This window comes from Capra hircus, chromosome 2 (assembly GCF_001704415.2).
Source record: "Capra hircus breed San Clemente chromosome 2, ASM170441v1, whole genome shotgun sequence".
Lineage (NCBI taxonomy): Eukaryota > Metazoa > Chordata > Mammalia > Artiodactyla > Bovidae > Capra > Capra hircus.
Genome location: NC_030809.1, coordinates 51531639 through 51558374, shown reverse-complemented (window position 1 = coordinate 51558374; position 26736 = coordinate 51531639). Strand labels below are relative to the sequence as shown.

At 38.0% G+C, this 26736-nt stretch overlaps 1 protein-coding gene across 1 annotated transcript in view; it reads right to left on the bottom strand.

Annotated features, from left to right (window-relative positions):
* DNAH7 (dynein axonemal heavy chain 7) overlaps positions 1-26736 on the bottom strand; it is a 260268-nt gene that overhangs the window by 55445 nt on the left and 178087 nt on the right. The window contains exons 47-51 of the mRNA XM_005676291.3: positions 21450-21613; positions 13850-14004; positions 5471-5661; positions 1213-1346; positions 136-471 (exon numbers count right to left, since the gene is read on the bottom strand). Of these exons, the coding sequence (XP_005676348.1) occupies positions 136-471; positions 1213-1346; positions 5471-5661; positions 13850-14004; positions 21450-21613 (980 nt within the window). The remainder of the gene's footprint in view (positions 1-135; positions 472-1212; positions 1347-5470; positions 5662-13849; positions 14005-21449; positions 21614-26736) is intronic.

The following is a 26736-nucleotide window of genomic DNA, read 5'->3' as shown; positions in this document are numbered from 1 at the left end:
TACAATGATTAATCAAGTTCATTCTAGCTATATGGCTGTAGGTGAACACCATGCTGAAACAACAGTGAAGGCCACCAATTACTATATTTCATGCATTAGTTATTATTCGTATTAATTAGTATTGCTTTTACATACCTTTTTGACAAAATTTCTGACTTCTCTGAATTTTCAATAGACAGGATGAAAAGGTTAATAAACCAGGTCAGTGAGTATTGGTACATGGGCTCGATGTTTGCTAAATCAGCAATAGAAAAAAACAGGATGGTGGAATGAACGGCAATAGGTCGATAGCCCATGCGGGTGCTATCAATCTTCTTCTCTGTCTCTTCAGCTACTTCCTGCTTTTGAGAAATCTCATTAGCCAAAGCCTTGGAGGAAGATAATATCTTAATGGCAGTTTCATCTTCTAATATATTGCCTTCCGAAGATGAAAGAACTTCTAAAATCTTGTCTTCTATTTCTTTTAACTGCCTGGAATTAAAAATAAATATATTTCTCAGAAAAAGAAGAAATCATTAAAAATCACTTCATGTATATATTCTTTTATAAGAAACAGAGAGCATGTAATCTAAAGACATACATCACATGTGACAAATATCCGGAATGGTGATGCCATATAATTAATTCTTTATTTTGCAAAATGTCAAAAAGACAGGCCTTTCTGCTCCACTTCTCTTTCTAATGATCATTTATGTGGTAACTAGAGAGAGATAGTAAGCCCATCTACTCTGCCATCAAGTCGCTCAGCTCCCAATTGAATAGAAAGTATCACTCCATTTATTTTCTGAAATATTTCATGATTTATAGAGCATTACCCTTTCTACCTATGATACAGATATTACAAGCAGAAAGTGATATGCAACATATTCATTCAGACTATGCTTTAGCAAAAACAGGTAGCCTCAGCTACATAATGAATACTAAAACTTTTGTGCTAAAACTTGGTGGAATAGTTGAAAATACATTGCCTTGACTTGCGGCAGGCCTTCTAATCCTTTCAGTGCCTGAGAACTTGTATGTAAAAAATATACTCTGCAATGCAATTTTCCAAATTAACATACAGACTGTTATACCTTTTATTTTCCACTCAAGTCTTTCCTTTCAATGCACCTATTAAACCTAACAACGTAGATCTTTAATATGTACTTTAATTGATTCTAAGTGATCTTGAAACAAATTAAGAATAATTCTGTATTTTATAATATAGAAAACCTTTTGTTTTCAGCTCCTTGTAATATTAAAGCTTGCTTTTCTTCTTCAAGATCTGGCCTTTCTCGTGCTACCACAATTCCCAAAAGCTGATCTTGCATCCCTTCAGAAGTGATCATGAAGTTTAACAGTGTCACCTGTAAATGAAAGTACACAACAATTGCACCAATATTTCTGTTGAGAAAGCCTCTGCTTATATGCTTCAAATTCTAATCTTAAAGTTGACTCTAATATCACAGAAGTATACATGAAGGAGCTTCCCTGATGGTTCAGCACTAAAGAATCCACCTGCAATGCAGGAGATGTGGGTTTAATTCCTGGGTTGGGAGGATCCCCTGGAGGAGGAAATGGCAATCCACCACAGTGTGCTTGCCTGAAAAATCCCACGGACAGAGGAGCCTGGTGAGCTACAGTCCATAGGGTTGCACAGAGTCAGACACGACTGAGTGACTGAGCACAGTATATATGAAAGGTAGAATTTGTGGAGACTGTGATTAAGGATATAGGCAAGCTGGATTGTTGAATTAAAAACCTGCAAAAGTTTCTCATGGTCATAAATGTAATACTTCAGAGAGTTGTGTTTGGTGATCAATTAATTCTTATTTCAAATTCATCCAACTTCTGACAACCCATTAATCCTAAAGTCAGTCAGAGTCAGGCTGCAGGCCAACCTACGTATTGGCTGGACCGGCTGATTTATGTTTTAAGGAGCCTAGTGGTGTCCAAAAGCAGAGGAGATAAGAGAAACAAACAGAGACATAAGAAAAAAAAGAACACAGTGATGACTTGTCATGAGTATATATTAGGTTTGCCAAAAAGTTCGTTTGGATTTTTCCTTCAGATGTTTCAGAAAAGCCTAGGGGCTTCCCAGGTGGCTCACGGGAAAAGAATCGCCTGTCTAGCAGGAGACCAGGGTTCAATCCATGGGTCTGGAAGATCCTCTGAGGAAAGAAATGGCAACCTACTCCAGTATTCTTGCCTGTGAAATCCCATGGATAAAGGAGTCTGGTAGGCTACAGTCCATGGGGTCACAAAAGGTTGGACACAACTTAGTGACTAAACAACAACAGCAACCGTAACATACTATTATATAATCATATCACAATATAGCACATTATATTGTGTCATGTTACATTACAATATGATACTCAGCCACTATTATGAACAAAGGAATACACAGTTCACCAGCATCCATCAAGATGCAGTCCGCTAAACCTGCTTAGTCTCAGCAGTTAATGGCTCTTACGCACAGGTCTCTGCTGCCTGAGTCTTAAAGTTACCCATCTCCTGAGTCTTTCCCATACGTGGGAAAGTAATCATGCTTAGGTCTCTCTTTTTAAAAAGCAAAAAACAAACCATCCACACAGTCTCTTTCAGCTCTTGGATCTCTCTTTGTGCCTTCGTAACTATTAAATGTATAACTGAAAATGTTGTTTGTATATTCTGTTGTCTCTGCCTCACTTCATTTCTTAGGCTTCTACAATCTGCTCCCATTCCTGCCTCTACATACCCATCAATACTCACAGCAATGAATTATAGCAACTTTCTAGCTCTGGTCACCAATGGATCCGTAAGCCAATAAACACCTGATCTTGGCTTATTTGACCTCCCTTGTTCCCCTGCTTTTTAAAGCATCTATTGTGCAGTCTTCTGCCCTCACGTCTTGAATTAAGGTCTGCACCTGTGTCCTGAGCATCACTTCCCACTTCTCCCTTTCACATGCCTTTCAATGTACCTACCTTGAACTGACTGTGAAATCTCAGACACACAGACTATAAACCGTCTGCATGTGCTTCAGCCCTGACTGCTGAGTTGGGAGAACTTGTGTTTTCCTACCTTCCTTGTAAGAGAATTACTTCCTCTTTGGAGACAGAGTAATTCTGTTTCTGTGAGAAATTTCCTACCTGCGAGCGGGAAGTGTAAAACAGCTCCTTGATGTACCCCTGTGGGGGTGCCTCTCCACCCACAACCAGTCACCTTCTCCATGGTACTGTCTTCGATTAAACCTCTCCCCCAGCTTGCCCCATGGCAGGCCTTGGATGCCACTAAGTGTGATTACATAGGCACTTGTAATCATACATTTATATGGAATAATAAACAACAATCCTTTAAATTGAGCGATTAAAAATGATTAAATGTTGTCATGCAATTCTCTACTGCTTCAGAATTTAGTCATGAAAAAATTATCATTAACGTTTGTAAGAGATTTTCCCTGTTAGGCTGAGAAACCAAGTATACAGATTACATTTGTTTCAATCCCCAAACCAGTGTCAGAGTGCTCAGAGAAATGTCTGTTTGACAACTTTTACCTCAGACACAAGGAGGTATTCATTCATATTCCATTAATGTTAGATCTTTTGACATCAAGATTTTGCAAGTCTAGCCATTTTGCTAACAAATATTTAAAACCATACAAATATGGCTTCAAATTTCATTTTCATTTAGATTGAAATGAATTATAGCAGCACAGTATCATCCCCTGGGTACTTTTGAAAGCAAAAGGTACATAAAAGATCCTAAAAATAAGATCAAGAGGAAGTATTTTAATTTGTAAATGAAAGCAAGTAACTGCCTCACTATGTTTTCTAATCCCTCTTTAATCAATCCCAGCAATTAAAAATAATGAAGCAATAAGACACTCTAGGGATCTCAAGGATTTCAAGAATGAATCATAAAATAGTTCCCTATCCACAGTGGTTTATGACTTCAACTATAACTAGTTATTACTGTACATAAATTGTTATTTATGTTATCTGTGATCTTTTCATAAATTTTACTGAAAAGTAAAAAAAGATGTTCCATGTGTTTTACTAAAAATGCTTTTTGGTAATGCAGCATCAGGATTTTATTTTCTTTTATGAGTCATTCTTTTCCACTTAAATTTGAAAGTTAAATAATAATTCTAATAGTAACAATCATAATAGTATTGCTAGGTCTTATTATAAGCATTTTACATAGATTATTTAGTCTTCATATCACTCTATGAGCTAGACATTTATTATTCCCATTTTATAGATGAGGAAACTGAGGCACAGAGAGGTTAAACGACATGGCCAAAGTCACACAACTGGTAGGTGACAGAGCCGAGATTTGAATCGAGGAAGTCTAACTCCAGAATCCATGTTCTTCACTACTAGCAGATATTGCCTCTCCTAGTAGTACTTAACAAAATTTTTAGGTGTTTAGATAACATATTTGTTTCAATAATTATAAACAGTGGCTAAGAATTTTCATATTTTAACATTGTGTTTTAAAAACTAAGCTCAAAAAAAAAAACACAAAAAACAAACAAAACTAAGCTCAAGGGTCGCTCCACCTTCCCCCAGTCTTCATGGCTTCCTTGAATGTCCAGTCTAAAGTGTGTCCCCAACTCTGAATCCTTCTGTGCCTTTCTAGTCATAAAAAATGTCACTTGACGTATACATTATTTACAGTGTAAGCCTCTTGAGAGCTTTTTACCTTTCATGTATTTTCACTTTTGAGGGCATGAATTATTTCATCTTCGTGTTTTCTCTGGCTCTACAGAGATGCCTATGTTCATTTAAATATTTCTAATAATGAACAGTGTTTGAATTCTCTGGATAAATCTTGTCTCTATATATGTTTCTTTCAAAATCTGAATATTTCTTAACGTCCTCTCCTCTGAGCTTCTATAAATGAAAACTATCCTTCCCTCCCTCATTCATTCATTCTACAAAAATTTGTCAAACATCAAATGCCGACGAGGGCTAGGAACTGGGAATAATGAATGGAATAAGCTCCTGAAGCTTGGTTACAGTTTAACATCTCAAGTCATTTTAGTCACTGACTATAATTTTAACTTTACCTTTTAAAGGAATGTTTATTATTTTAAAAGAAAAAGTGATTAAAATCAGTTCCTTAAAATCAGATGGCAGCAAACTCATCCTGAGAAAGAATGAAGCTCTGTTCCTGAATCCTCATTCTAAGAATTAGTATATTATCATTTATGGCAAAGAAAGAATGTGCATGTGTGTCATCTATTTTTAACAGTGAAAATCTAAGAATAATATTGACTGCAGAAATTAAATTATCATGGTCTTGTTTCACTGCATACTGAAGGCTCCTTTATTACTGACATGCACACACAAAAGCAACATTTGGAAATTATTATAGCAATTTCAGGAAATGCCAAACAAGGACAAAATCCATTTTACTTAGAAAGACCTGTTTTCTTCATGGCTCAGGAGGAAAATACAGACTTGCAAAAGCTGGTAAAAAAACATTTATTTTAGATACTGGCCTTTACTGAAGTTTCAGGAAGATAATGAGGATTTCTTAGCTTGGTAGTAATATAAAAGCGGAAGTCTGGTGAATATTCAATGGTAGAGTCCCCAAGTCGTATGCATGTACTTCCACCCTGCTTAAAGGTCTGTTTTAGTAGAAGAGGTTCCAGGATCGGATCCAGTTCTTCTCCCACATTTTCTAGCAACACTGGAATAAAATCAGAAAAAGATTTCATGTTATTTTAAATAGTGACTATAAACTTGCAACTCTCAAAATTCTTTCAGGCTTCTAAATTGCTGCTGTTTCTGGTTGCCCATAAAACTATTTTTGTCTTCTGAGTATAAAGAAGTGAGCCATACCATCATTAAAAAGTCTACAAATAACAAATGCTGGAGAGAGTGTGGAGAAAAGGGAACTCTCCTTTGTTGTTGGTGGGAAAGTAAATTTGTGCAGCTACTCTGGCAAACAGTATGCAGGTTCCTCAAGCAATTAAAAATAGAGTTGCCATATGATCCTGCAATCCCAATTGAATTTGAAAAGATATAGCCACCTCAATGTTCATTGCAGCTCTTCTATTTTTAAATCTGTTTTATTCAATATCACTATGAGAGCTGGACTGTGCAGAAGGCTGGGCGCCGAAGAATTGATGCTTTTGAACTGTGGTGTTGGAGAAGACTCTTAAGAGTCCCTTGGACTGCAAGGAGATCCAACCAGTCCATTCTGAAGGAGATCAGCCCTGAGATTTCTTTGGAAGGAATGATGCTAAAGCTGAAGCTCCAGTACTTTGGCCACCTCATGCGAAGAGTTGACTCATTGGAAAGGACTCTGATGCTGGGAGGGATTGGGGCAGGAGGAGAAGGGGACGACCGAGGATGAGATGGCTGGATGGCATCACGGACTCGATGGACGTGAGTCTGAGTGAACTCCGGGAGATGGTGATGGACAGGGAGGCCTGGCGTGCTGCGATTCATGGGGTCGCAAGGAGTCAGACACGACTGAGCGACTGAAATGAACTGAACTGAACTGATACTCACAAACACTAGGCATCATGTTGGCCTTTTCTCATCATCCTCACAACTTTGAAAAGCATCACATATTATCAACCTAGTTTTACAGATGAGGAAACTGAAGCAAGTGACTCTAATAGTTTTCATCTAGCGAACGACAAAAGCAGGAACTTGAACCAAGCAATCCGTCTCCTTGCACAGCTCTCTTAACCACTATGTGATACTACAAGCATTAAGAACTACGTTCATGACTTCTATAATTTGATAGGTAAAAAATGCTATCAAAATGTGTATTTTGCGCTTGATGCTTTAGGTGCTCTTTGCCTAACTATACTTTTTTTCTAGAAACTGTATGCTAAGATATTTGCCTATTTTTCTGTCATGGGGCATGTTTTCATCATTAGGTTTAGCTGCAAGTGATTAAAAAACCCCAAGTAATAGTGACACAAGCAAGAAGGAATTTATCTCTCATGTAAAGAGGAGCCTGAGGTAATCTGTCCAGGACTGAAAGGACAGTGTGTTTAAACTTTCAGAGATCCAAGTTCCTGCTATCTTGCTGCTTCACCATTTTTGGCAAATGGCTTTATCTTGTGGGCCAAATTAGTCTTTCAAAGAAAATGCACATTGCAGCCATCAGAAGAAAAAAAAGAAACAGAAAAGAAAAAAGTATCGCTTAAGGGTATTTTCTGAGAATCACAAATGGCACTTCTACTTACATTCACAGAAGTTAGGAAATTTATTCCTTTACATTGAACGGAATGTGCCCAGGTAAACACAGGAAATGCTAATAGTAAGGAGGCAAGAATGATTACTAGGGAACAGTGGGCACCAAGTGTCACAATGTGCTAGCTTTTAAAACTTTATTTGTATTTTTTAATATTGTTTGTAGCAAACATCACCCCCAGTTCTCTGCTTGGTTTTAAATCTGTTTATATTTCTTTGTAAAATTCCACTTTTTGCTGTAGAAATTTTCAAACTTTTTTCAGAGGTAAAAAGGATGGTATATTCTTGCCAATTTCACCCAATCTTGTTTCATCTATTCCTTATCTCACCCTGGATTATTTACAAACAAATTCCAGTCATCATAAAACTTCATCTGCAAATATTTGAGTAGGTATCTCTGAAAGTTAAAGACTCTTATTTAAAAATTAATATATCTTAAAATTTTTTCATCAAATATCAAGTCAGCGGATATGTTTACCCATTGTTTTAAAATACTTTGATTAGTGTTAGATTGCTAAATTGGGATACAAATAAATTCCATAAATTGTGATTGATATTCTCTAAGTTTTTTTATATATAATGTTTCTTGGCTTAAATTATAAATTTGTAGAGTCAAATCTATTATTTTTTTACCTTAAAAAAATTTTTTTTCCATTGTGTATTTTCTTAGAAACTTCTTTTCCAAAGGCAATTATTATTCCTTCATGTTTTAGCATTTAGGTCTTCTCTTTTTGTCTTTCATACTTAACTCTTTAGTTCAGCTGAAGCACATTTTGGTACAAGAATGATTTGATCAGTGAAAAAACAATGCCTTACTCAAGTCTTTTGTTGTTTTGTGTGTGTATGAACTTTTGTTATTTCTTTACTCTGCATCGTTAATGTCATCCTAGGTTTTTGTTTCATATGTGCTGTATGCTAAGTCACTTGATTGTGACCCCATGGACTGTAGCCCGTCAGGCTCCTCTGTCCATGGGGATTCTCCAGGCAAGAGTACCGGAATGGACGGCCATTTCCTTCTCCTGGGGATCGTCCCGACTCGGGTCAAACTCAAGTCTACTGCACTGCAGGCGGATTCTTTACCACTGAGCCACTGTAATGGACATCGTTTTTGTGGTTTTGTTTTTTTTTAATGAATTATCTACAATATAGTATTCCCTGCTGGCTCAGATGGTAAAGAATCTGCCTGCAATGTGGGAGACCTGGATCCAATCCTGGGTCAGGATAGAGCCCCTGAAGGAGGGAATGGCAACCCACTCTAGTACTCTTGCCTGGAGAATCCCATGGACAGAAGAGCCTGGCGAGCTATAGTCCATGGGGTTGCAAAGAGTTGGACATGACTGAGCTACTAACACTACACTACTATCTACATTATCCTATGTGAGACTTCAAATTAGTAGGAAAAAATTTGCATACTGTGTTCAGCTGTGCAGCATATTGCATTCAAAGTTGATTAATCAATTACTGGGCACTTACTGACTACCCTCAAAGAGCTGGTGTTGAGAAACAGTTATATGCAAAACACTAAGGTCCGTTGTAGAAATCTGCAAATGTTTTAATCTTGGCACTTGATTGAACAGCTTGAGAGAGATGTCATAGAAAGAGGTGTTTGAACTGCATATTAAATTTGAAGGAATTCACCAAAATGATGGAAGAGTACAGACGAAAGCTAAGGGATGTGAAACTATGTCATTTGTTCCATGTACTGCCAGCTGCCATGTATTCCCATCTAACCCTCAGCCCATGCATAATCTCTGTATCTCTCTTTAAACAAACACGCTCAAAGACAGTAGAGGCCAAGTCTGTATTTTCATGCTGTGTTTTCAATGGTACATGCCAGCTGCAAAATAAATATTTGTAAGATGAATGAATGAATAAAGAAATGAGGAAATGAAAGAAACACTGAACCAGAAGTAGCTTTGCCCAAGGAAGGCTCAAATAATGATGAGTTTTGCCCTAAATGCAAATTTTTTTTTCACAGAGTTAATGCAAAGCCATTAAAAGCTCCTCTAAAACTGATTTCTTTTTTAAAAAATTAAAAAGGTATTCTTTTATTTTCCAGCTTTATTGAAGTGTGAACTGGTTAACATCAGAATATTAACATGAATAACATTCTACACACACCTTGACCACTGGTGTAGCTAATACAGATGTACCTTTATTTTCTAGAACATTGGCTTTCAAACTTTTTCTGTAAGCAGCACGATACTTTTTCCAAAGAGGATTCTATCTTAAAGCTCAATATAAACAACAAAAAAGGGAGGTCTGCAGAGGCAGGTGGGTGAAGGCAAAACCTCTGCCTTCTCTACCCAGGCCACCTGGCAGGGATCAGAAGTCACTTTCCTGGAATAGGTCAAAACTTAAAGAGAACTTCTTAAATGGAAGAATCTTTAGTTGCTTATGTTTTAAAATTGTAATAGTAATTGATTCTTTTCCCTGAAGGCTAAATATAAAAACAGTTATAAAATCTGCCATCTGTTTCTCTTTCTATAATAGATTTAAAACTTTCCATTTCTTCCTGATGATTAATGGTGGAAGGCATTGTGAATAATCATTATCCATTTTTAAAGTATTTCATTCCAAAAAGTAGGTTAAAGCAACTGTGAGTGACACAGAAAGCACTGGACAAAGGCAGATTTGGGGACTAGTTTTAACACTTCCCTTACCTGAAGACACAGTCTTAGTTAAACCATATAACTAATATCCTCTGTCACCTTACTTACCTTGTTAATAAAGTGTAATGGTTATTAGAATTACGAGGTGGCAAGAATACATGGAAGAACTATACAAAAAAGATCTTCACAACCAAGATAATCACGATGGTGTGATCACTCACCTAGAGCCAGACATCCTGGAATGTGAAGTCAAGTGGGCCTTAGAAAGCATCACTACAAACAAAGCTAGTGGAGGTGATGGAATTCCAGTGGAGCTATTTCAAATCCTGAAAGATGATGCTGTGAAAGTGCTGCCCTCAATATGCCAGCAAATTTGGAAAACTCAGCAGTGGCCATAGGACTGGAAAAGGTCAGTTTTCATTCCAATCCCAAAGAAAGGCAATGCCAAGGAATGTTCAAACTACCACACAATTGCACTCATCTCACACGTTAGTAAAGTAATGCTCTAAATTCTCCAAGCCAGGCTTCAGCAGTACGTGAACTGTGAAATTCCAGATGTTCAAGCTGGTTTTAGAAAAGGCAGAGGAACCAGAGATCAAAGTGCCAACATCTGCTGGATCATGGAAAAAGCAAGAGAGTTCCAGAAAAACATCTATTTCTGCTTTATTGACTATGCCAAAGCCTTTGACTGTGTGGATCACAATAAACTGGGGAAAATTCTGAAAGAGATGGGAATACCAGACCACCTGAAACTGCCTCTTGAGAAACCTATATGCAGGTCAGGAAGCAACAGTTAGAACTGGACATGGAACAACAGACTGGTTCCAAATAGGAAAAGGAGTACGTCAAGGCTGTATATCGTCACCCTGCTTATTTAACTTATATGCAGAGTACAACACGAGAGATGCTGGGCTGGAAGAAGCACCAGCTGGAATCAAGATTGCCAGGAGAAATATCAAAAACCTCAGATATGCAGATGACACCACCCTTATGGCAGAAAGTGAAGAGGAACTAAAAAGCCTCTTGATGAAAGTGAAAGTGGAGAGTGAAAAAGTTGGCTTAAAGCTCGACATTCAAAAAACGAAGATCATGGCGTCTGGTCCCATCACTCATGGCAAATAGATGGGGAAACAGTGGAAACAGTGGCTGACTTTATTTTTCTGGGCTCCAAAATCACTGGAGATGGTGACTGAAGCCATAAAATTAAAAGACGCTTACTCCTTGGAAGAAAAGTTATGACCAATCTAGATAGCATATTGAAAAGCAGAGACATTACTTTGCCAACAAAGGTCTGTCTAGTCAAGGCTATGGTTTTTCCTGTGGTCATGTATGGATGTGAGAGTTGGACTGGGAAGAAAGCTGAGCGCCAAAGAATTGATGCTTTTGAACTGTGGTGTTGGAGAAGACTCTTGAGAGTCCCTTGGACTGCAAGGACATCCAACCAGTCCATTCTGAAGGAGATCAGCCCTGGGTGTTCTTTGGAAGGAATGATGCTAAAACTGAAACTCTAGTACTTTGGCCACCTCATGTGAAGAGTTGACTCATTGGAAAAGACTCTGATGCTGGGAGGGATTAGGGGCAGGAGGAGAAGGGGACGACAGAGGATGAGATGGCTGGATGTCATCACTGACTCGATGTATGTGAGTTTGAGTGAATTCTGGGAGATGGTGATGGACAGGGAGGCCTGGTGTGTTGCAATCCATGGGGTCGCAAAGAGTCAGACACGACTAAGCGACTGAACTGACTGATTAGAATTACTATTAGATTTCAGACTTTTGTGGTCACAACTCCAAGTAAGAAATACATTTTAAATCTTGATCTGCTATACACATGTGCATATAGAACTTTTACAATTTCATGAAATAATGCTTACTTTATGCTATATAGCTTAATATGTTTTACTCCACTGCATTTCATTTACAAATGCTGGTCATGACCCACTAAGTTGGTTCTCTCTCCTACAGTTGTGACCCATAGTTTAAAAAACACTGGACAGATTGTCTGTATGCCCTTTCTCATTATACAAACTATATTATATGTAACTATGTACGATTCTAATGTAATTAAGAGGTAATATATGAAAAAGTTGGCTTAAAACACAACATTCAAAAAACTAAGATCATGGCATCTTGTCCCATCACTTCATGATAAACAGATGGGGAAACAGTGACAAAATTCATTTTCTTGGGCTCCAAAATTAGTGCGACTGGTGACTGTATCCATGAGATTAAAAGACACTTGATCCTTGGAAGAAAAGCTATGACAAAAAATGCTTTCCTATTAGAAAGCAGAGATGTTACTTTGCCAACAAAGGTCCATCTAGTCAAAGCTACGGTGTTTCCAGTAGTCATGTATGGATGTGAGAGTTGGACCGTAAAGAAGGCTGAGCACCAAAGAATTGATGCTTTTGAACCATGGTACTGGAGAAGACTCTTGAGAGTCCCTTGGACTGCAAGGAGATCCAACCAGTCCATCCTGAAGGAAATCAGTCCTGAATATTCATTGGAAGGACTGATACTGAAGCTGAAGCTCCACTTCAATACTCTGGCCACCTGATGCAAAGAACTGACTCACTGGAAAAGACCCTGACGCTGGGAAACGTTGAAGGCAGGAGGAGAAGGAGACAACAGAGGATGAGATGGTTGGATGGTATCGTGGACTCAATGGATGTGAGTTTGAGCAAGCTTCAGAAGTTGCTGAAGAACAGGGAAGCCTGGCATGCTGCAGTTCATGGGCTCGCATAGAGTTGGACATGACGAAGGACTGAAATGAACTAAACTGATAGATAAACCACATAGCAAAATCCCAAACAAAAAACTAATATAAGTTGATTTTATCAGACACTGTCATAAGTACCCAAATTACAGTAACTCATTTCTTCCTTGCACAAAACATAAATGGGGAAATTGAGTCTCAGAAAGATGACTGAACCAAGTACTGAGTAAAAGAGGCAGGTACTCTGATTCCAGAGCCAGGGCACAGTGGTCCTAGCAAGGGTTAGTGAAGTATGTTCAATTTCTACTTTGATAACAGATATATTGTCTGATCCTGCCCACTAAACAAGCAAAATATCTGATACAGAGATCAGGTTGTCTCTTTTTTGGTAAATCCATATCATTATACTATAAGAACACCAGTCAGATGAATGAAATACTACTTGTGTAAGTGTTTGTGTGTCCATATATATAAACACAACATTTTATAGGTAGACTAAGATTTTTTCACCTCATTCTTATCCAAACCAAGCCTAGAACTGTAATTAATATATTAATATGCAAAAATAAACTGTCAGTAAGTCTGTTTGGTATATCTGTTTTTATTCTTTCCATGTGTCACTGGTTCTATTAGCAATTGGGATTTGCTTAACTTGTCCTGGGGCTAAACATGTTGTCCTTTCCTAATGTTGACAGTTTACTTGGTCAGATACATAGTCAAAATTTGATAGACAATATGGATTCAAAATGTGGCTAATAACCCCAATGTACTCAAATCATAAGTACTTTGGTTTATGTACACAGGTGTGGCCTGTGTATAGAACTTCATTGAAAAATTCTTGGCATGTTTTTAATTTCTCCAGTATAAATGGCAAGTCAGACACATAAAATGCATACCCACTTCTCTGCCACTTTTGTAGGATAAGTATAAGTAGAGAGAAGAATAAAGAAATATTTAGATTAATGTGTTAAAATATTTTTGGCATATCAAGTGGCCCTTTTCATTGTAGAAGTAGAGTTATCATAAGAACTAAGGAAGGGCAAACAACAGACAAAAATTACAACAGCTAAATTAGCTATACTAGAAATCAGCTAATTTAAATTAGAAGACACATCTCAAATGAATCTTGGGACAAGGAAAGCATCCTAACCTGTTAGAGTTATAACCTCTAAAGTTCTCACTTGATTCATTATCAATCAATAATGAAAGATATTAACAAAGTAATCATTTAAGATGAGCCTGACTCAAATACCTTTAAAAAAACCCTATGTCATTTTGGGTTTAACTGTGCCCTTTCCAGATATTTCTGTAATGCATGCTTATTGTTCAACTACATACCAGGGGTACCAAACTGGATGCAGTTTTCCAAAGTTCTGACATAGTCAGGGTCACTTAATTTAATAAGGTGAAGACTATTGGTTTTTTCCATGTTCTTGATCCATTTATTAGCCTGACCTTGAGGATCTATCATCAGAGGCCACCTTCTTGCATTCCTGAAAGGGAAGGGAAGACAATGCTGGTCAAGTCACAATTTATCTCTATTTAAAGATGCATGTATCACTTTCTTACAGTTTATACTTTATAGTGTTATTTTATTTTGTAACTTGTTTTGAGAAACTGCAGTTCTTGAAGCAGAGACATTTAAATTGAACAGGCTACTAGAATGACAACTATAAAAGCCATCTGGCAAACTTAACACAAGTTCTTTTACTCTTTTTGGAAAATTACAATTTCTTAAATGTTAAAGGATATTTTTAAAAATGTTTGCTGTTCTTGCTACTTAAATCACAATCATAACCGTCAAGAGTACCAGAAATCAGGAAACTCCAATTCTTCACTAGGCCCTGCTGTTTATCACTCTTGTGACCTTGGGCAAGCCACTTCATTTCTGCACTTTCAATCTGCTATCATTTGTACAAGAGGGAAAGAGAAAAGATGGAGACATCATATCTCTTTGAAATTTAGACCATTAAAGATATAATGGTCTAAAAAAATAAAGATGTGAAGCAAAATTTTGTATCATCTAACCTTCATAATGACAATCAACCCTTAAGTGTTAACACAATTTTTGACCCAGTAACTTCAAGCACTTGTAAACTTAACGTCACATTTGTATTGGGTTGATCAAAAATTCATTTGAGTTTTTCATAAGATCTTATGAAAAAACCCAAGTGATTTTATTTTTTTTCCAAGCCAATAGTTCATTACATACTTGCCCAGAGAGTGTGAGCTTCTTATGGACAAAAATACACTCTATGAAAGTCAGGGTTTGCCCCATGAGAGAGCTCATACTTATTGCTTTATTCTCACTCATATCTCCTTTTTCAGGATAAGAACAAGAGCAGTGAACCACCACAAGGCACCCAGTTTACAGCTCAGGGTGTTGTTGGGTCACAAAGAGTTAACCAGTTTCAGCCATCTGGACATAGTATCCAACCACATAGCTTTCTACTTTCTGTGAAATGTAAACAGCATTAAGATTACCATTCTTTTTCTTTTTCTTAGAAGTTTCAATAAACACAAGTTGTCACTTTGGCCAGTTTCCCTAAAGATACTCTTTAGGGAAGAGTACTCTTTCATAAATGAGCACAGCAAATGCATGCAGAACATTGGAAGAGCAGGAGGAGGAAATAAAAGGTGACTGGGACAAAAGAAAAAAAAAGCTGGCGGTGAATCAGGATAATATATTCATTTCCATCTCATTATAACACAAACTTAGAATTTCATTGGATAATTTGTCCCAAATGGAAGTAACCACACTTCTCCAATATTAGCATTATATAATGTATTAATCAGCTTGGGCAGCCATAACAAACTACCACAGACTGTCTTGGGCAGCCATAACAAACTACCACAGACTGTCTTAACAGAAATTTATTTTCTACCATCTCTGGAGGCTGGAAGTTCAAGATCAAGGTGCTGGAAGAGGTCTCTGTCCTTGGTTTGCAGAAAACACAGACCTCTTGCTGTGTCCTCAGGTGGCCTTTGCTCTGCAGATATGTCCATTGTATCTCTCCTTCTTCTTAGGAGGACACCATTCTCACTGGAAAAGGGTTCTATACTTATGACCTTATTTAACCTTAACTATCACCTTGAAGGCCCTATCTCCAGATATAATAACATAGTGGATTATATCTTCAACATATATTTCATAGTGGGTGAGGGGACAGAACTCATGTTATAATAATAATTATATTGAGGAAGAAATGAGACCAAAAGAATAGTGCAATATCTTAGATGCAACAAACTAATAAAAAGGGGATCCTATCCATAAGAAACTAAACGAAGTGAGAGGGAAATTAGAAACAAAACATATCTAAGATTTCATTCTGTCATACACTTTAGAAATATATTTAAGGTTGGAGGATTATGTGAGCATTAGACAGCATTTATGCTTCCCTAAAGAAACTAAAATGACTCACTCTTCCTTCTGTTACTTCCACATTTTTTTTAGGTACAATGCCACGTTCATGATGTTTCTTTGTCCAAAATGTACCTCGTCCCACCCTCTCATGTTCAAGTACTACCTACATTTCATGGGAAACTCAAATGCTGTCAGTCCATAAAGCCTGTCTTGATATCTTTTCTCATGGAACTTCTTTAGCCATTCATCCATATTACATTTATGTACTTTTGTATAATGATAATATTTTATTATAGTAATTGTCTAATTTATTAGCTGCATCACTCCACTAAATTAAATATCCTGAGGGAGGAACCATGCTGACTCTTTTTTATCCTCTTTTCCTAAATCAAATAAAGTTTGCATATGATAATCCACTAAAGTAGCAACAGCAAAAAAAAAAAAAAATCTGACAAAGACCATATAAATTAACACATTCTTAAAATGGACAGTTTATAAGAGATTACACCTGAATGAAGAATACTGGTCCAAAGAATGCCATCTCAAAATCAGGAAAGGACTTCTGGTGTTGACCAAACTTGGCGAACTTCATTAGAGCCTGTATCTGTCACTGAGTACACTGAAGGCAGTGGAATAAAATACAAAAATCAACAATTTGCAGATTCTAAAAAGTAAGTAATAAGAAGTGAATGGAAGAAAAGTTAAAGCTTGAGGAATGACCACTAAGGGAGTGGCGACTTTCTTGCACATGTGTGCGTGCATGTGTGTGTTTTCTCTCTCTTCCGGTTTTGATCTGAGAATAGGACTAATGCAGGGAACTGTGCAGCAGCACAGGTAGCAGAAACTCAAAACATAAGACTGAGAAGAATCACGTGTGAGCCAGAGAGCACTGAGAGGATCTCTCTGTTCTCTCTCCCCTACCCGCAGGCCAGCCCTGCCACATCACAGTATTATCACAGCGGAGCAGTGGTGACGAAGTCACCTAAAACACTGAGTGAAAATCTCTCTCTCAGGATAGAAGAGCTGGAAAAAGGGACCTCTGTTGTGCATAGAGTCTGAGGGGTGTCATAACCTGTTCAGGCTGCTATAACAAGATTCAATCCAAAATTACTCAACATACAAAGAACTAGAATGTGACTAATTCTCAAAGAAACAGATGCTAGAATTATCAGGAAAAAACCCTTTAAAGCAGTTATTATAACAACACTGCATTTGGTAAAGGTGAGTACTTTTAAAAACAAATGGAAAGAGATATTCTAGCAGATAAATAGAAAGTATGATAAGAATCAAATGAAAATTTTAGAACTGAAAAGGATAATAAAAATTTCACTGTAAGAACTCAATAGTAGACAATCAGTGAACTTGATGACCTATGAATAAAAATTATCCAATTTGAATAATAAAAAGGATAGCAAAAATGAAATAGAGTCTCAAAGACTTGTGAGAAAATATTTAAAGATTTAACATTCATGTCATTTGGGCCAGAAAGAAGAAAGAGATTGGTGTGGAAAACATATTTGAAAAAACTGTTGAAACTTTCCTCAATTCAGTGAAACACATAAATTTACAGCTTCACAAAACTCAATTCTGAAAAGGAGAAACTAAAAAACCAAAAAACCCCCACCCACACCCAGCCTCATTATAATCAAACTGCTGAGAACCAAAGATTTGAAAAAAAAATATTTTTAAAGCATCAGAGAGTAATGCTATATTACATTTAGATGACAATTATTCAAAAGACTGCAGATTTTATATCAGAAATCATGGAACCAGAACACAGTAGAACATATTTAAAGTGTTGAAAGAAAAGAACTGTCAACCCAGCATTTCATGTCCACTGAAAATATCCTGTAAGAATAAAGGCAAAATGAAGATGTTCTCAAAATTATGGGCCAGCAGATCTGCTCTAAACAGATGCTAATGCTAAAGTTCTTCACCCGTAGGGGAAATGATGCTACAGTGAATTTTAGAAATAAAGGAGGAGCAAAAATGGTAAATAGAACAGGCTATTTCCCCCTCTTAAGTTCTTTCAAATGTATATGAATACTGAGGCAAAACACTGAGTGTGGGTGGAGGGGCAGAGTTTCAGTGCTTGTAATACATATGACTACAATAGCATAATCAGGGGAGGGTGGAGGGGACTTGTACAGTTACAAGGCTTCTATGTTTTAACTGAATTGGTAAAACATCTCTAGATAGATTGTGAAAATTTGTACTGAAAAATAATGCAAAGTATTATAGTTAAAAATTGAAAAATTAAAATGGGATACTAAAAATGGTGGATCATTCAAATATTCTAAAATAACAATAAATGGGGAAGAGGGCAACAAAAATAAGATGAAAAACAGAAAAATAATAATCTGTTACATATAATTTCATGATATCAACCACACCATGGTTGGATGACATCATCAACTCAAGGGACATGAGTTTGAGAAAACTCTGACAGATAGTGAAGGACAGGGAAGCCTGGCGTGCTGCAGTCCATGGGGTCACAAACAGTCAGACATGACTTAGTGACTGAACAACATGATGATATATGAAGTCTGCATGGAAGGAAGGAATTTAGACACATAGCAGTGGTGCATTTCGAAGGATTTTGCTATTTTCCTCTTTACACACATATACATACATACACAAAATTAGATCAAAACATACAAATAAAGGTGGGTGTTCTCAGTAATTATTGCTGCTGAAATAAACCTAATTTATCCGACTTCTGTAGAAATGAAAACTTAAAGACATTTTTTAGAAGCAGAGTTATATTAGATATAGGTCTGACCTACTCACCAAGTTGCTGAATAATCTCAACACTTTTCCTGTGAAACATTCAGATATTATCCAGTTACATTCAATGTTATCACTAGTCCTTGAAATTCTGATTAGCCAAGGACCTTCAAGTGTCAGCAGCTCTAAAAGTTAAGTATGTTCTAACTTGTCCAAATTTTATATATTCTTCCAGTTTCCTAAATTATCGACTCCTCCCTCAGCTGGGATAGTATGTGAAAAGTACCTAACACAAAATCAGGTCTTTAGTAAGTGCTCTGTATTAGATATTATTATCAAGTAAGTGTCTCTGGGGAAGGAAGAAGACACTGACAAGGAAGACTTCTCTGATACTTAAAAATGATCAAGCATGCGTGCTCACTCCCTCAGTTGTGTCTGAATCTTTGTGACCCTTTTTGGGCTGTAGCCTGCCAGGCTCTTCTGTCCAAGAAATTTTCCAGGCAAGAATACTGGAGCCTATTGTCATTTCCTACTATAGGAAATCTTCCCAGTCAGCGATAAAAACCTGTATCTCCTATACTGGTAGATGGATTCTTTACCATTGAGTCACCTGGGAGGTCCTCAAAATGATCACCTTAACCTATTTCCTGAAACCTCTCAGTAAAAGATTACCAAAATCATTGACAAAAAACACCAAGAATGAAAAATGTTACTATTTCCTTCTTAGTAAGGTTTCTACCATTACTTCTTCCTAATAATACAACACTTTTACAAACATAGCAAACACGTAGGGGTTTATGGCTCATTAAAGCTTCTTCTACTTCCTGAAGTGGGAGTTCATCTTGAAAAATAATCACTGAAAGATTTGGAATCTTAAAAGCGGAAATATTCATCAACAGTTCCAGTATTATTGAAATATGACTGGACCTAAAAGAAAGGGTGTTTATTTACTAGAAACTAACAAGTATATTACTCTCCACTGAATACATAACAGTTATAGGAATAGGTTTAGATGTCCTACTAGGTAGAACAAAGGTATATAAATCGCAAATCAAAATAATAAATGCATAACTACTACTATATGGGACATGATCCATTATTTTCCCAACTGTTTGGGAAGAGCAAAGGTTTTTTCTGAGAGGAAAACAGCAGCAGCAACAACAAGAACAACTGGACTATTATTTAGGCTGAAGATAATCGGTCTAGCTGGACAAGGTAAAAGGTAGACTTTATTTTTCTACTGAAATTTTTAAAATAAAATTTTATTATCATTGTTACTTGCACAATATTACATTTTGACTTCTGCAGCATGCCCACCACCAAAGGATTAGTTTCCATTCATTACCAAACCTTTGATTCCCTTTACCTATCTCACCTTCCCCTCACATTCCTTCCTCTCTGGTAACCACTTTGCTCTCTGTATCCATGTGTTTGCTTGTTTTGTTTATTATTTATCTACTTACTTATTTAATATTTCACACAGGAGTGAAAACATACAGTATTTGTCTTTTTCCAGCTTATTTCACTTAGCATAATACCCTCAAGGTCCACCCATGTTGTTACAAGTGGCAAGATTTCAGCTTTTTTGTGGCTGAGTAGCATTTCCTAAGAAAGTTTAGTCCTTTTACAATAGTCCAGTAAATAAATGCCATAAAAATCCATATGTCAGCATCATTTGCTGAACAGTTAAGAAATTTGTTCACTATAATTTTAATTTGTAGAATAATTTTCATAAATATTACTCATAAAAAGTTAATAATAACTGGTTTTTACCCATAGTGGCTAATTCTATTTTAAAAATTTACATGCCTCAACCATTTTTACTTTAATAATGTCAATCAAGTATTTTTTCAGTAGTATACTAACAACTAATCAAAACACGTAACACAAAACTGAATGTTTCCTACCGATGGTTTACTTGTGCTATTCCTAACATGCTAAAACCTCCAAGAAGACTGGACCAGTGATTGAAGACCCTTCATAATGTGACCTTGAAAATAACACAATTAATAATTGTCCTCACAGTAGGGCAGAGTAAAGTCCTTGGCTTCTGAAAGGCAAGACCCCAAGGAAAGGCAAGGTTGGATGAGCCTCCAGTATCCTCCCAACCTCATCTCCATGGGTTTTATCTACTAACCAGGAGATTCTAGGAATAGCACCACTTTTTGAAAAGCCCCAATCAGTCCAGGACCCAGAAATGTATCCCTACCACATAAGGTGGTTCCACACCCAGCAGGAACCAAGACATTATCACCACAAACTTACCCCTGGATGTTTCATTAACCTACAATAACAAAACCCTGTGTTCTATGAGAATAAAAATTTGGGACTTCACTTATTTATGGCAGGGTTTTGCGCTATTTGCTAAAAATTGATTAAAAATTAAGCAAAAGTCATCTGAGGTTTTTAGTTTAATTACTACTGCCTCCAAAATCCCATGGACAGAGGAGCCTGGTATGCTGCAGTCCATGGGGTCGCTAAGAGTCGGACACGACTGAGCAACTTCACTTTCACTTTTCACTTTCATGCATTGGAGAAGGAAATGGCAACCCACTCCAGTGTTCTTGCCTGGAGAATCCCAGGGACAGAGGAGCCTGGTGGGCTGCCGTCTATGGGGTTGCACAGAGTCAGACACGACTGAAGGGACTTAGCAGCAGCAGCAGCCAATACTCAACTGCTCCAACATTAATTGGAGAAGGATGTGCTCATCCATATTTAATTTAACTAATTTGTTAAGCAATTTTTTCAATACTATAAAAGTTTACTAGCTGCATTAAAAAAAAAGGTATACAGATAAATAAATCTATTGACTGACAGAGAACATTTGTGAGAAAAAATTTTCCTTACATTATGATAATCCCGTTATCAATAGAAAATGAGTCAGAAGGTAATCCAGCAATATTCCAGGCTCGAATTGTCACTGCTTCTCCCAGGATATTCATAAGGGAATAATCTTCAGAGCAGGGGATATCTCTTCTTTTGCACAAATTTGTCCACTCCTTGATTTGGTTCTTTGAGACATACACAGAGAGATATAAAAATGAGGCTGTTTCATAAAATCCTCAATTATACTTTGAGCCAACAAATCATGGTTGAAACTACCTTAAAGTTGATTTGTGTTCACCATATTTTGAAGTAAAATTATAATTCAGAAGCTCTACTATGTATTCAAATGAAAATTGTATCTACTGTTAGCGTAAATTTTAGATAGATTACTTACTAATGAATTCAGAACTTCATATATGGAAAAAATAATTGCCAATTATGATTCTAAAGCTTCATTTGACAAAGTAGATGGAGGTTACCATGTTTTTCTATATATCTTCTTAAAGTTATGAAAATCAGTATTACTATAATACTGTAGTATGAAAGTAAATCCAATTTGAACCAGTAGGGGACACAGAAAACATCTGTATCAGACTCTCACTTATTCTGAGGATGGGACTATAGCAGGGCTCTTAGGCAAAATAAGAATCAGGGCACACACTGGAGTTCTGGATACCCCACCTAGAGCACAGTGTGCTAGGATGCTCGGGAATACAAAATGGTACATGACGCTTAGGTTCATACTCAGAAAATCAGAAATCAAGGTCCAATATGAGGTTACAGATCAAAGGGTTCAGAAACAGTGAAAAACATGACTGGAGAGAAAATAGGTTAGGAAGGGGCATATATATGTGGTATTGATACCAGTCCATGGGCAAATGAGGATGCTGTGTGTGCCAAGTGTGTGCCTAGCCGAGAGGGCATGGTGGGCATTACCATCTCCCTCAGGTTCCTGCTGAGTAGACTGGACCAATATTCCTTTGGCACGTGAAAAAGCTGTGATGGTCTGGGGACAACTGATGCCTTTCATGACCTTGATTACCTGGTTATTCCCTAGAATGGCCCACAACTGCATCTGTGTGATGTTCTCTCGAGTCAATTCAGATTATGCACCTTTGGCAGGAATAATGATGAAATGGTACTGTGTTGTTCTCACTGCAGCCCATCCATGGCACAGCATTTCACACTGTCCATTTATAGACGATACTTTTATTTTGATTAAAGTGTTTCCTGTCAGGCTTTTGTGTCATAATTATATGATCTTAGGTATGATTAAAGCTTTCTTGGATGGTGGAACACACTCATTAGATGAGAGGCAGAACTCCATTACTCAAAGCTCCAAATAAGAGAAACCGCCCCCAACAGGAGACTACACCTGACACAGGGTAATAGTGAGCTTGAACTGTAAGGGGCAGTTTACAAATGTCAAGCAGAGTGGGGTGGAGTTGGCTAGGTTTCCTGGGCTTCCTGAGGACTGGTCTCTTGAGTAGTTCCACAGGCACTGGGAAGAAGGGACTAGGTATCTGGGGGGTCTCTGGAAGTTGTGAAAGTGAAAGTCACTCAGTTGTGTCCGACTATTTGTGAATCCATGGACGAGACAGTCCATGGAATTCTCCAGGCCAGAATACTAGAGGGAGTAGCCTTTCCCTTCTCCAGAGGATCTTCCCAACCCAGGACTCGAACCCAGGTCTCCCACATTGCAGGTGGATTCTTTACCAGCTGAGCCACAAGGGAAGCCCTCTGGAAGTTGGGTATGCGCCTATTGTAACCCAGATTATCATAGCCTGATAAGGGAAATGGTTGAGGTGAGGGCTTAGCAAACTGCTCATAAAAGGGAATTCAGAGTTGTCAATCATGATTCAACACTGAGTTAAGACAGCACAGTCATGAATACTTAATAAGTATCATCTGAGTTTTTTATTTCCAATGAAGTGATGGGACCAGATTCCATGATCTTTGTTTTCTGAATGTTGAACCTTAAGCCAACTTTTTCACTCTCCTCTTTCACTTTCATCAAGAGGCTTTTTAGTTTCTCTTCACTTTCTGCCATAAGGGTGGTGTCATCTGCATATCTGAGGTTACTGATATTTCTCCAGGGAATCTTGATTCCAGCTTGTGCTTCTTCCAGCCCAGAGTTTCTCATGATGTACTCTGCATATAAATTAAATAAGCAGGGTGACAATATACAGCCTTGATGTACTCCTTTTCTTATTTGGAATCAGTCTGTTGTTCCATGTCCAGTTCTAACTGTTGCTTCCTGACCTGCATACAGATTTCTCAAGAGGCAGGTCAGGTGGTCTGGTATTCCCATCTCTTTCAGAATTTTCCCCAGTTTATTGTGATCCACACAGTCAAAGGCTTTGGTATAGTCAATAAAGCAGAGATAGATGTTTTTCTGGAACTCTCTTGCTTTTTCCATGATCCAGCGGATGTTGGCAATTTGATCTCTGGTTCCTCTGCCTTTTCTTGGCTTGATTTGGTTGTTAGTATTAGGAACAGATGGTCATTAGAGTGAAGGGGCAGGTAGCATTTCCAGTTTGCTCCCTAGTACACAGTTCCTATGGGCATGTTTTGATTTTTTTTGTTGGTCTGAAGATTTGGGGGGAGGTTTGGAGGTTTCCAAGATATAGCTTGATGCTGGTGTAGGCTTCATAGCCAATGATACAGGAAAGACTAGGGAAAATGAAAGCAATAGCTGCTGTGGAATGCTCTCTCTAGTTGACAGGTATAGTGTATCATCACAGATGAACTCTGGTTAGAAATTTAAGTGGCTCAATTCAACATCTGTAAGAATTTAGCAACAGAGAATAAGTTAAATTAACGTGAGGGCCTCTGAACAAGCACCTAAAAATACAAGCCAAGAACCCTGGCTAATAATCAGGTGGCAAAATAGATGGTGGAAATGGAAAACTGACCATTCAGGGTGACATCTTGTTTGGAAGAAAAGCTATCACAAACCTAGACAGCATATTAAAAAGCAGACATTACTTTCCTGACAAAGGTCCATATAGTCAAAGCTCTGGCTTTTCCAACAGTCATGTGTGGATGTGAGAGTCAGACCATAAAGAAGGCTGAACACCAAAGAATTGATGCTTTTGATCCGTGGTGTTGGGGAAGACTCTTGAGAGTCTCTTGTACAGCAAGAAGATCAAACCAGTCAATCCAGAGGAAATCAACCCTGAATATTCATTGGAAGGACTGATGCTGAAGCTGAAGTTCCAATATTTTGGCCACCTAATGTGAAGAGCCAACTCCTTAGAAAAGCCCCTGATGCTGGGAAAGATTGAAGGCAAGAGGAGAAGGGGACAACAGAGGACAAGATGGTTGAATGGCATCACCGACTCAATGGACATGAGTTTGAGCAAGCTCCAGGAGATGGTGAGGACAGGGAAGCTGGTGTGCTGCAGTCCATGGGGTCACAAAGAGTGAGATGTGACTGAGCGACGGTACAACAATTTGGTGAAAGTATGTACCACCACCAGAGCAGTTTTGACTTTGATTATTGGTAGGGAAAATATCTCTTTAAAATTTAAATTAATTCAACTCCAGGGCCTGTATGTCCTTACAGCAATGTAGAATTTTGTCTCTGAGACTGGCATGGGCATTACAATCAAACATGTGGCCCCGGTTATGTCAGGAGAATTGGAATTTTCTACATATTATCATGAGGAGTACTAGAAAATCTAAAAGGGTGGATGAATAATTGACAACTACTCAGGCTCAAGACTGGACAGAGGGGCTGTAGCTACTTACTATGGGCTCTTGGTATCTAGAACCTTTGATGTTAGAGTAAAAAAAAAAAACAAAAAAAAAAAACAAGATTGTTTTAAAGCCTTTTGCCTAACTTGAGTTTCCTAGTAGCAGACTCTGACATGAAGATTTATGTGAAGTGATTTATTAAGGAAGAGCTATTAAGAGAGGCAGTATAAGGACAGGGAAGAAGCCAATAAAAGGTGGTGGATTGGCCAAAGTTCTGCACAGGTAGTTTCAGCTTGATCCTATAGTGGGTGTAAGCTATTCCTTGGATTTGTGTCAACCAGAAGGAAGGGAGACAGACCTTCAGGCTCTCACATCTGTCTTTCATTAAGGCCCGCCTCAAAGGGAAGTAAATTCCCAGGCAATTTTAGCTCTCTAAGCACTGGGAAAAGTGGGTTCTAAGAACCCAAGGGAAGTCAGCCAAAATAAGCCACAGGCACTGGTTGTTTGATCTGAAAGTACAGGAAGCCAGGTGGGGATCTGGGTAGAGAAGTGAAGTTGCTACTATTACCCTTGTGTTTAGAATCAAATGGGAAACTTTTGATGGGACATAAATTGCCAGCTGCCCTGACCCAGGAGAAAGAGATAAATGATTACAGAGTAGGATGTGGAGAATAAATTCAAAGGAAGAAACAGTGACATTAGAGACTAGATAAGTAAAAGCCTAGGTTGCTACAGTAAAACAAGGAAGAGATGAAATTGCCTTCAAGTCTTCTTAGATGGGATGGGATGATGTGTCTACTCGAATCAGAGGTGGGGACAGTGGATGTGAGTTCATGGAAGGAGCTACGAGCTTAGATCTTGTGTCTAGCTGAAGTGTTGCTTTGCTTGTCAGTAAATTTAAAGGTCTCAGTTCTGGTCTCAGTGCTCTTTGGAAGCATTTGTGTGGGTGGTCTAACTGGCAGCCCTCATTCTAGTGGAACCAGGTGACTAGGGAGTGAGCACAAGATGCTGGGTTTTGGAAGGAGTCATTGGAGAGGACTGGATTTGGAGGGGTGCCCCAGGATTCTGACTTTCAGCATGGCACTGAAGCCAGTGCAGACACCCAGGGTATGGTGGGGACTAACAGGGAAGTGTAGGAGGCTCTGCAGCTACTTTTTCCATTAGTCCAAGTTGGTGTAGAAGAGTAGAAAGAGGGCTCAATGAGGATTCAGGTAATGACAAGTCTCATTTCTGCTCTGTTATTAGCCAGCTGTGTGGTTATGAGCAATTTTCTTAATCTTTATAAGCCTCAGGGTCTGAAACTGTTAAGCAAACAAGTCTAAGACAAGGTAATAGTGCCATATTAAATGTTAATTATCTGAACTACAAGATGTCAGTGCTATCAGTTCAGTTAGTCGCTCAGTTCAGTTCAGTTCAGTCGCTCAGTCGTGTCCGACTCTTTGCGACCCCATGAATCACAGCACGCCAGGCCTCCCTGTCCATCACTATCTCCCAGAGTTCACTCAGACTCATGTCCATCGAGTCTGTGATGCCATCCAGCCATCTCATTCTCTGTTGTCCCCTTCTCCTCCTGTTCCCAATCCCTCCCAGCATCAGTCTTTTCCAATGA